Source organism: Arvicola amphibius, chromosome 3 (genome assembly GCF_903992535.2).
Source record: "Arvicola amphibius chromosome 3, mArvAmp1.2, whole genome shotgun sequence".
Lineage (NCBI taxonomy): Eukaryota > Metazoa > Chordata > Mammalia > Rodentia > Cricetidae > Arvicola > Arvicola amphibius.
Genome location: NC_052049.1, coordinates 35,698,940 through 35,711,765, shown reverse-complemented (window position 1 = coordinate 35,711,765; position 12,826 = coordinate 35,698,940). Strand labels below are relative to the sequence as shown.

General features: G+C 35.1%; 1 protein-coding gene across 1 annotated transcript in view; it reads right to left on the bottom strand.

Moving 5' to 3' along the window:
- Positions 1-12,826, bottom strand: part of Mtrex (Mtr4 exosome RNA helicase) — a 62,974-nt gene that overhangs the window by 47,129 nt on the left and 3,019 nt on the right. The window contains exons 2-7 of the mRNA XM_038321318.1: positions 10,332-10,469; positions 8,802-8,868; positions 7,261-7,323; positions 6,250-6,362; positions 3,219-3,393; positions 2,179-2,269 (exon numbers count right to left, since the gene is read on the bottom strand). Coding sequence (XP_038177246.1) covers positions 2,179-2,269; positions 3,219-3,393; positions 6,250-6,362; positions 7,261-7,323; positions 8,802-8,868; positions 10,332-10,469 — 647 coding nt within the window. The remainder of the gene's footprint in view (positions 1-2,178; positions 2,270-3,218; positions 3,394-6,249; positions 6,363-7,260; positions 7,324-8,801; positions 8,869-10,331; positions 10,470-12,826) is intronic.

The following is a 12,826-nucleotide window of genomic DNA, read 5'->3' as shown; positions in this document are numbered from 1 at the left end:
TATTCACTACTTGTTTTATAATAGGCAATAAGTATTAAAATACTTTTAAAGTATCAATGACTTAAAATACTTAGTTGAATTTTTTTACAGTTTCAAAGTTTTGAATATAGTTTCAAAAGCAATAGCTCTTTGTTCCATGTGATTTTTGTTTCCCTGTTCGCATCTGAATATTGATTTGAATAAACCAAGTTTTTTAGAACTTACACAGTATTATATTTAACTTCTTTTAATCATAGTTAAGTTTGCATGTCATGGGGCTGGAGAGATGGCTCAGAGGTTAAGAGCACTGACTGCTCTTCTAGAGGTCCTGAGTTCAATTCCCAGCAACCACATGGTGGCTCACAACCATCTGTAATGAGATCTGGTGCCCTCTTCTGGCATGCAAGCATACAGGGAAGGAATGTTGTATACATAATAAATAATAAATCTTTAAAAAAAAAAAAAGTTTGCATGTCACATAATTTGGGTTAAGATTCTATATAGTACTCAGTGTTTTTATGTAAGTGTGTGGGGTGGGTGGGGGAAGTGTGCACCCCCATGCCATGGTACTTGTTTGGATGTCAGAAAAGCACTTTTTAAGAGTCTGTTGTCTCACCCAGGCATGGTGGCGCACGCCTTTAATCCCAGCACTCAGGAAGCAGAGGCAGTGTATCTCTGTGAGTTTGAGGCCAGCCTGGTCTACAGAGTGAGTTCCAGAACAGCCAGGGTTAAACAGGGAAACCTTGCCTTGAAATACCAAAGAAAAAGAGTCAGTTCTCTCCGAAACACAGGTCCTGGGATTGAGCTCAGGTTGCCAGTATTAGTGGCAAGAGGCACAACCCACTAGCTGGCCCAGAACCCATTATTTTTAAAGCAAACAGAAAATGTGTTCAGAAGTATCTATGTGAATTTGGCAAAGGTAAGTATTGATGTTTTCTTACATTATAGTATTTTTTATCATGAACATATAGATCAGCAGTTCTCAACCTGTGGATCGTGACCCCAGGGGGATACATATTGGATATTTACATTACAATTCCTAAAAGTAGCAAAAATACAGTTATCAAAGAGGAATGAAATAATTTTTTGGTTGAGGAGTCACTATAACATGAGGAACTGTACTGAAGGGCTGTAGCATTAGAAAGGTTGAGAACCACTAATATAGACTAACTCAGTTCTTTAAAAAAAAAAAAAAACAAAAAAAAAACCCCAAAAAACTCAATCTTCCCCCTCCCCGAGACAGGGTTTCTCTGTGCATCTCTGGCTATCCTGGAACTCATTCTGTAGACCAGGCTGGCCTTGAACTCACAGAGATCCACCTGTCTTTGCCTTCCTGAGCATTGGGATTAAAGGTGTGCGCCACCACTGCCCGACAATAAAACTCAATCTTACTTTGAGTGTGTACATTTTAAACATTAGCTTTATAGCTATCAAATTTCCTGGTATACCCCAAATTGCAACTACAGCCTGAGGAAAAATATATTTATGGCAGTTTTATTTACTTATTTGTTTCATACCTATTATATTTTTTCACGAATATGCATTCATAGGTTTATAAAACCAAATTAACTTAAAAATTACTAAAATCATCTTTGTAAAACAGAAGTTCCATAAATTTTTTCACATTTTTCACATTAAATAATTACTGAGAATTGAGTTTTGGTGATACACAACTTTAATGCCAGCACTCAAGAGGCAGAGGCAAGTGGGTAGCTTTTAGTTCGAGGCTAGCCTGGTCTACAGAGCTAGTTCCAGGAGAACCAGCATTACACAGAGAAATCTTCTATGTAAAGCCAACCCTCTCCCCCCGCAAAAAATGAAATAGTTATTGGGCTTCTAATGTGGGGGAGGAAAGCAAGGTCTTGGTAGGTGGCCTAGATTCCCATTTATCTCATTTCTTTCTACATCTTCTCCCCATCTTCCTGTCTCAGCTTCCCAATGGCTAGTATTATAGTCATGCACCATGTCTGGCTTAGTGAGTTCTATAAAAAGCAGGCTACTTTTCAATTCCTACTGGGAATATTTCATGTTGTCCACAATTTGAAAATGTAATAGTACGAATATGTAATAGTATAGTAGAATTATAGACACAAGAAAACTGAAAATAAATCCAACAATTCTTAATCAAAAATATTAATGGCATTTGTTAAAAAAAAAAGCATGGCATTTATCTCAACACCGCAACACTGGAAAATATACCTGAATCTCTCATGTAATGAATTTCATCAAATATGACCCAAGCAACTTCTCGCATAACTTCAGAACCTCTGTACAGCATACTTCTCAAAATCTGAAAGGGGGAAACAGATTGAGCAGGACTTTAACATAACATCCAATAACTAGACAAACAGTGCTTTTTTCCAACAGGGAATTTTTAATAGCTTTGCTTTGTGAATATATTAAATATTATAAAGCTACATATCTTTGACTTCTCAACACGTATAATCAGATATTCACAAAGATACTATTGTCATATCTACTCTTTTATTTGGAAAATGAACTCAACTTCCTCTGTGCAACATCTTCCCAAAAGCCACACTATGAAAGTATGTATAAAAGTCCTAATAAGGGAGCTGGTGAGATAGCTCAGTGGAATCTAAGTTCAATCCCCAAAATTAAACACATAAAGGTGACTCCATAACATTCTCCTCTGACCTTGACACATCACTGTTATACATGTGTCCCCCACACCATACACAGAGATATATATACATACAATTTTTAAATACCAACCACAGTAGAAATAATCACACCCAAATCATGTTATATGCAAAACTTAATAGTGATTAGAAAAAGCTAAGTATAATATGGAGTATATAGTTTTTAAAGTTGATTATTTATTTACTGATTGTAATAAATACCCAGGCACAAAAATAAAAGACAAAACCAACCAACAACAACAACAAAGAAAACCCCGTGAAACAAACAAGACAGTATTTGTATGAAACAATGTATTCAAATCCTTGAAACTATACATATATAAAATAACCAAGTATTTTCAAGTCACAGTAATAACAAACTATTAAAAATACTTTTAAAGGTGTCTATGTTTTATCAGAAGTAATAAATATTAATTTAGGAAATAGTCAATGTTGCTAGGGCACTTTACAATAATTATGCCTTTTTCAAACAATTTTATCCACAGATAATCATTACATTTTATCTGAAAAAAAAGCAAGCTGGAGAGATACACTGACTAAGCTACAATGAAAAAGTCAGGTGAGACTCATGTAAGTCACCTCTGTAGTCATAACAAGACAAGACGCTGTAGGATTAATAGTGACATCTCCAGTCATCAGACCGACATCTTGAAACTCTTCATACATTTCACGGTATTTCTGGTTACTAAGAGCCTTAATTGGGCTGGTAAATATTACACGCTGCTTTTCCCTTAAAGCCAATGCAATTGCATACCTAAAAATGTAAAAACAATAAGTAAGATTTCAAGTTTGGAGAGCATTCATTCATAATCTATTTACTATAAATAAACAATTACACTATAATCATGATTTATCTGAAATGAAGTAGTCTAAATAAGCAAGGACCTTTTAAGGAGTTAAAACAATTGGTTTATCAGTGGATATCCTAGTTCTCCCTAGAAAAGCCTTTCATTCTACTGCTAGGCATCCAAAAGTCCATCACTCCGTCCACTCATTTATACATACAGATTACAAATAATAAGAAAACTACAAAAATGGGTGGATTTTTCTTCTACAGCTTCATAAAATGAGTTAATCCTTATGTACTCTTTTTCTTCATGTAATACTTAACAAATCATTTCTTGGCTTATCATAGGTTCTGTTTATCAAAAAGTTCTTTCCTGGGCATTAATAGAATTCAATACAATAGTATTGTTTGCTTTTAAAATTCAGTTTAGTATTTAACTACAGAACCATGAAATTAAGATTTAAGAAAAAACACTGTGGCAGAGGCTTTTTAAAGATGTAATTCCTGCACAAACTATACTTATCACATCAGTCATCCTCTAAACTATAAAAGAGAAATTTTATAAAATTAATAATTGTTCAAACATGTCAAACAGTAATAGTAAAAGATATATATGGGAAAGCAAATATAGAGATGCTGCTTCTCTTTTCAACAACAAGGAATAGAAATCAGGAAAGTATGATCTGTACTTAGGGAAAAGCACACATAAGGAATTGAATGATTGGGTCCAAATGTTGGATTTGTCAGAAAAACAAATTGAAATCAGCAACAGAGACAGCAACTTTTAGAACCATGTCCCTCAAAACATAGGGGACTATGTTCTTAGAATTGAAAAGAAATAGGACAATAACTCCACAAGCAGGCATTCTTAACATGAAAATGTCAACTATTCACAATCTAAGCAAATGGAAACTCTACATAGATTGAGGAAGTAGCTCAACAGTAGAGTATTCACCTACATACACAAAGTCCTGGGTTTGGTCCCAGAACACCGGAAACAAAATTTCTACAAACTAAAAATCAGAGAAACAACAACAAAACACGCTGGAGAGATAGCTCAGTGGTTAGGAGCACTGGCTGCTCTGAGGAGAACCTACGTGGTGGCTCTCAGCCTATCTGTATTTTTAAGATCATTTTGAGGGGATCTGATGTCCTCTTCCGACTTCCGCGGGCACAGGCAAAACATAGAAAATAAAAGTAGAAAAAATAGCCAGGCATGGTGGCAAACAACTAAAATCTAGGGAAACACAAACACACACACACACACACACACACACACACACACACACACACACACAAAACCCAAACATTCTATGAAACAAACTTTAGGCCTTAATGGAAATTTCAAAATGATAAAAGACATAAAACAAAAACAAAAAAACCTTTAATACCTAATGTCTGAATCTAGGATTATGACCAGCACCAAAAAATAAATAAACTGAACTTCCAGCAAAAACGTCAAAACAACTACTACAATATCTAAGATGAAACATTCATTCTCCTTTGTCTTTTATCTGGTGTTTTCTCAGGAAGATACGTAAAGATGACAAAATTGGATGATAAAGGGTGATCTTTCTTCTTACATGGCATTTTCAAAGGATCCAACATCACCATTGGCATTTACAAGCAAGTGTGCATACACACGTACACACACACATAAAGTCTTCAAAGAAGCCAAAAGGAAGCAATATATTACATCCAGAAGAAAGTAAGGATGAGAGAGATTGCTAGTCAAAAGTTATGCAGATCAAAAAAAATATTTAAAAACAAATGTTCTCAAAAATGAACAAGCATAATTTTTTACAATGTTAAAGCAGTTTTTCATCAAGAGATTTGTACTGAAATATTTCAAGAATTTCTTCATGCAAAAAGAAATGGTATCAGTAGAAAAATCTGGACCAGCATCAACAAACAATGTCTTTTTATATTAAGATATATTATTTTAAACAGCAAAACATTTCACTAATAGTAAAAATAATCTGTAAAACTACATAAACTTTAAATGCCTATTAGGAAAAGAAAGGTTTCAAACCAACTACTTCATTTTCCTTAGAAAGTAGAACAAAGTAAGTAAATGAGGTTAAAGTACAAACCAAAGAAATGGAAACAGAACAAAGAAAACCCAATGAGACAAAAAGCTGGATTTTGTCAGAGTAACATAATACTAGACCACCTCCAGCTAGATCAAGAAAATAAATCAAATATTAGCCTGATACAAAACAAAAACGACATTAACAATAAACAAAAAAAATCCAATGTCCCTTAAAAAGATGTGAAATTTCTAAATAAAATTTTAATTCATCAACCCAATAATAAAATATAATCATACATCATGACAAAACAGAATTTATCTAAGGATGATTCACTGGACACCCAACATCACACTAGCAAGGAAAGGCAAGAATCCATATCCAAAACAAAACAAAACCCCACATCATTTCAATACGAGAAAAGGAACTTAAAAAGATCGAGTTTATAAATTTGTGTATATGAACAGAATAAGAGACTAACTGCAAAGGAAGAACAGTAGTCAAGCTTGATAAAAAACACATCTATGAAAAACCCACAAGTAACATCGTGCTTAATGATAAAAAAAGACCAAAATATTTCACAAATAATGGGAACAAAGGAAGAATGGTTCTTGATTATATCCATTAAAACATTATATTAAAAATCTTCAATATTTTAATGAAGACAAGAAAAAGAAACTAAAGGTTACCTAACAAGCAAAACCACCCTTATTTGCAGAATACAGACAGAAACTTTCAATAGCTAAAATAATTAAGTGATTTGTCTATTTCATTTGAGAACACTGTTACTTACTCAGCACACACAGTTTTTCCTGCTGATGTATGAGCAGACACTAACACGGACTGATTATTATCGACACACTGAATGGCTTCTCTTTGGAAAGCATCAAGAATGAATGGGTATTCCTATAAAAGCAAATTGACAGATACATGAGAATGTTAAGCTATCTAAGGTACACTTAAAAGAACAATTATCCTTCCAAAGCCGCCTAGGATTCCTTTATGATTTAACCACCACTAAACAGTGAAAAAAATGACTTTAAAAGTTTTACCAGACAGAACAAGCCTTAATGCTGCTGTTTAACATTCTCAATATAGTCTATTTACACTAAAATCAGGAATAAAATAATGGTTACATGTTCTGTGTGACTGTGCAATAACTTTGCATATACCACAAATCTTCATAATCCCATATAATAGGCGCATGCTTAACTTCCTTTCCTACAGGAAAACTCTAAGGTTCCAAAAAATAAAATCCCCAGCATTACTCAGCAAAGGCAGAGAAATAATTTCTTAAACAAAAGAGTTCATACTTGCTTCTCTGCGCTTCCTTTTTTAAAGAAAGTTGTTTGGAAAACTTAGCCTCACTGTTTCACCCTTTACAAACTATTATTGATCTAAGGAAGGAGAGTGAGGAGATGCGTACAGGAGCAGCCCCAGCACAGTGGTGGCTGCAGCAGACACTCAGGAGTCTGAGCCCCTCTGGACAGCCAAGAAAGCACAACATAACAAAACACACTCAACTTCCCTTCAAACTATCAGCAAAACTTACACATCATGCAATTTTTTTCTACAGGAAAGTTGACAAACTTGTTAGATTCTTTAAGAAGGGTGATAAGCACTCTTTCAATGTGTAATAACCTCATCACACAATTCCTGGTTTCTAGCATGGTTCTTTACTCAGTTACCACTCTATTTTGTAGGAGGTTTTTCAAGACACACACACGAGTAAATTTAGAAATCTCATTTGAAATCTTTTCTTTTTTAAGATCTCACAAAACTTTCCAAATAGTATAGTACAGACCTTTGCTGCCTTTCCAACTCGAGGTTTAAGTGGTATATATTCTTCATCTGCAGGAAGAGCAACCTGATGTCAAAGTTTAAGGACAAAACAAGAAATGACTATTAAAATTCAAGACTCCAAAACAATGGATGGTTTAAAGAATAAAAATGATCAATGAATGTTTCTGTTAGTCTTACGTGTTAGAAAGTCAACTGACTATAAGAACAAGGGGAAAAGTTAGTTACAATGCTCAAAAGACCCCTCTACTAATGCTGGCTTAAAGGCAATGCAATCAAAAACATGCATCATTATTTCCCTGAAGAAACTTTATTAGCCAAGATAGATCTACAAACTATCATGGCTACCATTATCTTCCCATACCTAAAATACAGACTTTACATGGCACAGATTAATTCCTTTTCCTCTGAGGGGATATGACAGGAGATGTGGGCTTGCTGTAGGGGTTACAGTCAGGACACTCAAACTTGACATGCTCAAAGCACCTCCGTGAAGGAAGATACAGGGTATATGAGAAGAAAGTGACAAAATCAGGGAGTGAGGGTGGGACAGGAAGGATAAAGAGCTTCTGCCCTTTTCACAGCAGGCCCTGGATTGTTTGGGGATTATTATTTTTTTTTGTAAGTCAAGACATTGGACAGGAAGTAAATGCTAAAAGTGATTAATTGGGCATTATATCATACAAACAAGTGCCACTTCTAGAAAAAGAGATTTTTTTTTCAGCAGGAAAACAACTTTTAAACATATAAAGTTCTAAATCCACACCAAATGCCATTCTTACTAATCTGGAATTTCTCCACTCATTAAACAGTCTTTTAAGTAAGAGTAATAATGACCTGCTGTGAGTTTCTTAGAAATACTTTTAATATTTTACTTATAGCCATAGAAACGCACATGAACCTCAGTACAGTGTGGTCATCTCTCCTTCCACCCTGGGTCCAGGGATTGAAGTCAGGCCACCTAATTTGCATGGCAAACTCTTTTATCCATTGAACTATTTTGGCAAGTCCAGCATGACACAAAGTTTCATTATAATGATAAAAGACTTAGCAGAATAAAACTGAATGTATAATTACACTACATCCTATGTGTATACATTCTCCCTTCTAAATGGATGCTATAAGCCATCAGTGACCACCACCTAATAGGAACTGGAGCATGACATGAAATAGCATGCAAACTGCAAAATCAGTGCTGGTCACTTTGAGAATATGAGAATAAACAAGTCTTAAACGTGCTGGGTAATTTCCCTATTATTATTTTTTTAATATAATCTTTACAGCTATCCATGGGGCACATTTCATTGTTCTAAATTTATAAATGAAACAGACAATGTTCAAGGTTAGAAAACTTGCTCGAGACTACAGTCAGGAGAAATGCTGGGCTTCGTCACAGAGCTACAGCTCTCCCACCATATCACATGCCCCCACAGAAATGACCTGATCCCAAGGCCTTCAGTGCTACAGCCTGCTGACTATCCCATTAGGCAGCACAAAGAAAACCAGCATTTGTAATGCTAACCTATTGCAGGTGGTTGTACTTACCTCATGTGTACAGCCTTCAACTGTTTCAACTGATTGTACCTTCACTCTCGGCATCAGGTCTGCCAAACTTAAAGTTATTAAAATGACAAGAATTATTTTTAATAATTAGATCATAAGCCTATCTGCACTGTAAAACAAGATGACACCACCCAATTATAATACTGTAAATCCAAAATATTTTAGCTATTATATTGACATGTCAAGTGTCTTAAATAAGCTGAAAATTAAAAATGCTAAGATCATATTTTGTTATATATAACAGACTGCTACATAGATTATTCAATAAATATCAGCTTAGCTCTACTTTTTAAATAAAATCTAGCTATTCAAGCACTGTCACTACCTCAAAACACAAAGTTGATTCAAAAAGTATTACACAACAGAAGGGTAAAAAAATATATTTAGATGTTGCTATAATTTATAGAGATATTCTCATCAAAATCCCACACTATGCTCATCTAGGCTCTCTGAATTCTGAAAGGGCTAAACTATAAATAAATTAAACTAAATGTATTTCTATATTAGACTCATTATTATGTATTATATTTCTGATAAGTACTTTAAGACAAATATATTTTGGCAAAAATTCAAAAGTTCGAACAATAGGGAACGAGGACTTAAAAAATACAATCACTATTATTTGCAGTCTACTGCACTCCTGTGGGCAAATGGCACTATCTCCAATTGTTCAGTGACCCTTTTAACATCGTTTATAGCAGATAATTTACCGGTTAAGGAAAAACAAAATCATAAACAGCATTACTACAGTGACAACCAAGTCATTCAAATATATTGGTATCAGGCGTAAAAGTTCCAGCTTTAAAATTCTGAGAACTATCAGAAAATCTTTAGCCAGAGACATCGATGGATGTCCTCCATCAAGAGAAGTAGTTTTGACCATCAAATCCATGGTACTACTTGTAGCAATGAAAATCTACTCTTTATACTTGTACATACTTATTCCTACCACTGGGTTATCCTACCAGTCATGAGACATCTGTAAGAAAACATCTTTCCTGCTCTTTAAAAAAAGTCTTCAGGGGGCTGGAGAGATGGCTCAGAGGTTAAGAGCACTGCCTGCTCTTCCAAAGGTCCTGAGTTCAATTCCCAGCAACCACATGGTGGCTCACAACCATCTGTAAAGGGGTCTGGTGCCTCTTCTGGCCTGCAGGCATACACACAGACAGAATATTGTTTACATAATAAAATAAATAAATATTAAAAAAAAAAAAAGAACACTGTTCTTCCAGAGGTCCTGAGTTCAATTCCCAGCAACCACATGGTGGCTCACAACCATCTGTAATGAGATCTGGCGCCCTCTTGTATACACAATAAATAAATAAAATTTAAAAAAAAAAAAAAAAAAAAAAAGTCTTCAGGATTTTTCTCAAAATTGGATTCTAAAAAATATCAAAGGAGGAATCATTTGTCTCCTAACTCTCAATATTTAAACAGTTGTTATATGTTCCCATGCTTATAAAATTTTAAAATAACACGTTTTAGAAAACTTTATGACTATAAAAACACTACCTTAAGTCTTCATTAATTGAATCGTCTATTCTGGGCTTCTTGCCAAAAATTGATTCATCTGTGCCTTCAACATCTTCATCTCTCTTGTTTTTAACACCACTGGCTGATTCTGATTGTAGTTTGGCATCCAGTCGTTTCCTAAAAAACAATTAAGGAGTGATTCTCAACCTACTGCTGTGACCCTGTAGAGAAAACCAAGCAGATGCTCTTTGCCATCTTGCCTTTGTATGGGATGGCAGGCCCCAGCATGCTGGAATGAAATCGCTCTTGCATATGTGGACGGTGATTTGTGGGACTTCTCCAGAACCCTAATGCCTTCAGTACAGTTACTCATGTGGTAAACTCCACCATAAAATTATTTCATTGTTACTTCACAGCTGTAATTTTGTTACTATTATGAATCGTAATGTAAATATCTATCTGGATCTATCCGCAGGATATCTGACATGCAACAAAGGGACTGTGGCCAACAGGTTGAGAAGTGCCAATTTATAATAAATTCCATAGTCTCAATTCTAATTTTAAAGTAACCCCTTATTATTTAATATATTACATATACTTAAAAAAGCAAAGTCATCTTTTAAATAAATGACCCAAACAAATCAAAGCTAGCCAAACTGATAAAATTCTATAACTAGTAAAGCTGAATATTATTCCTTATATATTACATATTTTCTTGGAAGGGTTGCTTTAAAATACTAAAATTCCCATTTTAAAAAATAGCAAAAAAATTTTTGTTAAGTTCATTATTCCTTAAATCAGTAGACATTAACATGAAGACTATAAACTTTTAAAGCTTTCTCTACTATTATGATATTATCTGGAAGAAAAAAATTGTATGGTTAGAGTTGAAGGTCAAAGTCACAGAACTCAGGAGGCTAAGGTAGGAGGATGGAAATTCAAGGGCAGCTGAAGCTGCAGAAGTGAGACTCTATTTCGAAAAAGACAAAAACAAGAAAAAAAAGTCAAAAAAAAAAAAAAGAAGGCAAATAAGTTAACACTAACTGGGGCTTCATAGCTTGAATACCTATAATGAATTCAATCTACCCAGACCCACCCCCCAAAAAAAATCAATTCCACGCAAATTTTAGATTTAGCTGCAAAGGTCAAAAAGAAATAAAATAGGGATGGAGAGATGACTCCGCAGTTAGAGCAGCAGTTGCTGTAGTTCCAGAGGACCTGGGTTTATTCCCAGCAGCTCTCGACTCTCTGTCACCTGAGTACCAGGGCATCCACCACTGCCACCGTCTGGCTTCTATGGGCACCATGCAGGCAAATGGCACACACAAACAGACATGAAAGCAAAACACTCCCACATGTAAAAATTTTTAAAAATTAAATAAACAATAAGGCATGGTGCTTCATGAAGGACTTATATCCTGGTGCATACAGGCGGATCTCTCTGAGTTTGAGGCCAGCTTGGTCTACCGATTGAATTCCAGGACTGCCAGGCTATGCAGAGAAACCCTGTCTTAAAAAACAAAAGAGAAGGGGAGAGAGACAGAGAGAGAGAGTTATTTTGTGTTTTGCTTGAATGCATGTATGTGCACTGCATGCATGCCTGGTACTCAGGGAGGTTAGAATTATTTATATGATTAGTATTTCCCCATACTAGGTATAAAACCAAAAATTTTAAAATATGTAAGACTACTACACGTTAGTATAACTGTATATGTGTATATACACTCATGCGTCCAGTGGTTCACATGCGCGTATGCCTACAGAAACTAGAGATCAACAACCTGCTTTACTCAAATCACCTTCCATCTTATTTTTTCAGGAAACAAGTCATAGAGATTCTCTTGTCTCCACCTCCCCAGTGCTGGGATTACAAACATGCACTGCTCTGTCTGGCTTTTCACATAAACCCTAAGGATTTGAACTCAGCTCCTCATGGTAACGTGGAAAGCAATTTTCCAACTAAGTCATTTCTCTAGGCTCTTTTTTCATTTTCTTAAAACAGGTTCCACATTGCAGCCTTAAGCTCATGGTAATCTTCCTGCTTCAAGCCTCAAGTATTAGGATTATGAGACATTACTCTTACATTTAAACTATCACATGTCGAGTAAGACTATCATGTAGCCTGCCGGTGGTGGCTTGTACCTTTAATTTCAGCACTCGGGAGACAGAGCCAAGCAGATCTCTGAGTTGGAAGGCAGTCTGGTCTACAAAGCAAGTTCCAGGACAACCAGAGCTACACAGAGAAACCCTGTCTTAAAAAAATAAAAAGACTATTATGTAATTTTGAAGAATGATTTAGAGCAAAAAAATAGGTATTCACATTGGAGTTGTTTAAAATCCTGCATTAATTACATCAGAAATGTACAGGTTTTATTTTTCCAAAGAAAGATTCTCTAAGCAATTTGTACTAAAAAACCTAAAAGCAATGGAATCAAATAGCACAAGTGCTATCTGCACTAAATAACATTCGCTATTACAAGAAACCTAAGGCTATTTAGGATACAGCTTACTCCAGCTCTAAGGCAATGACTCTA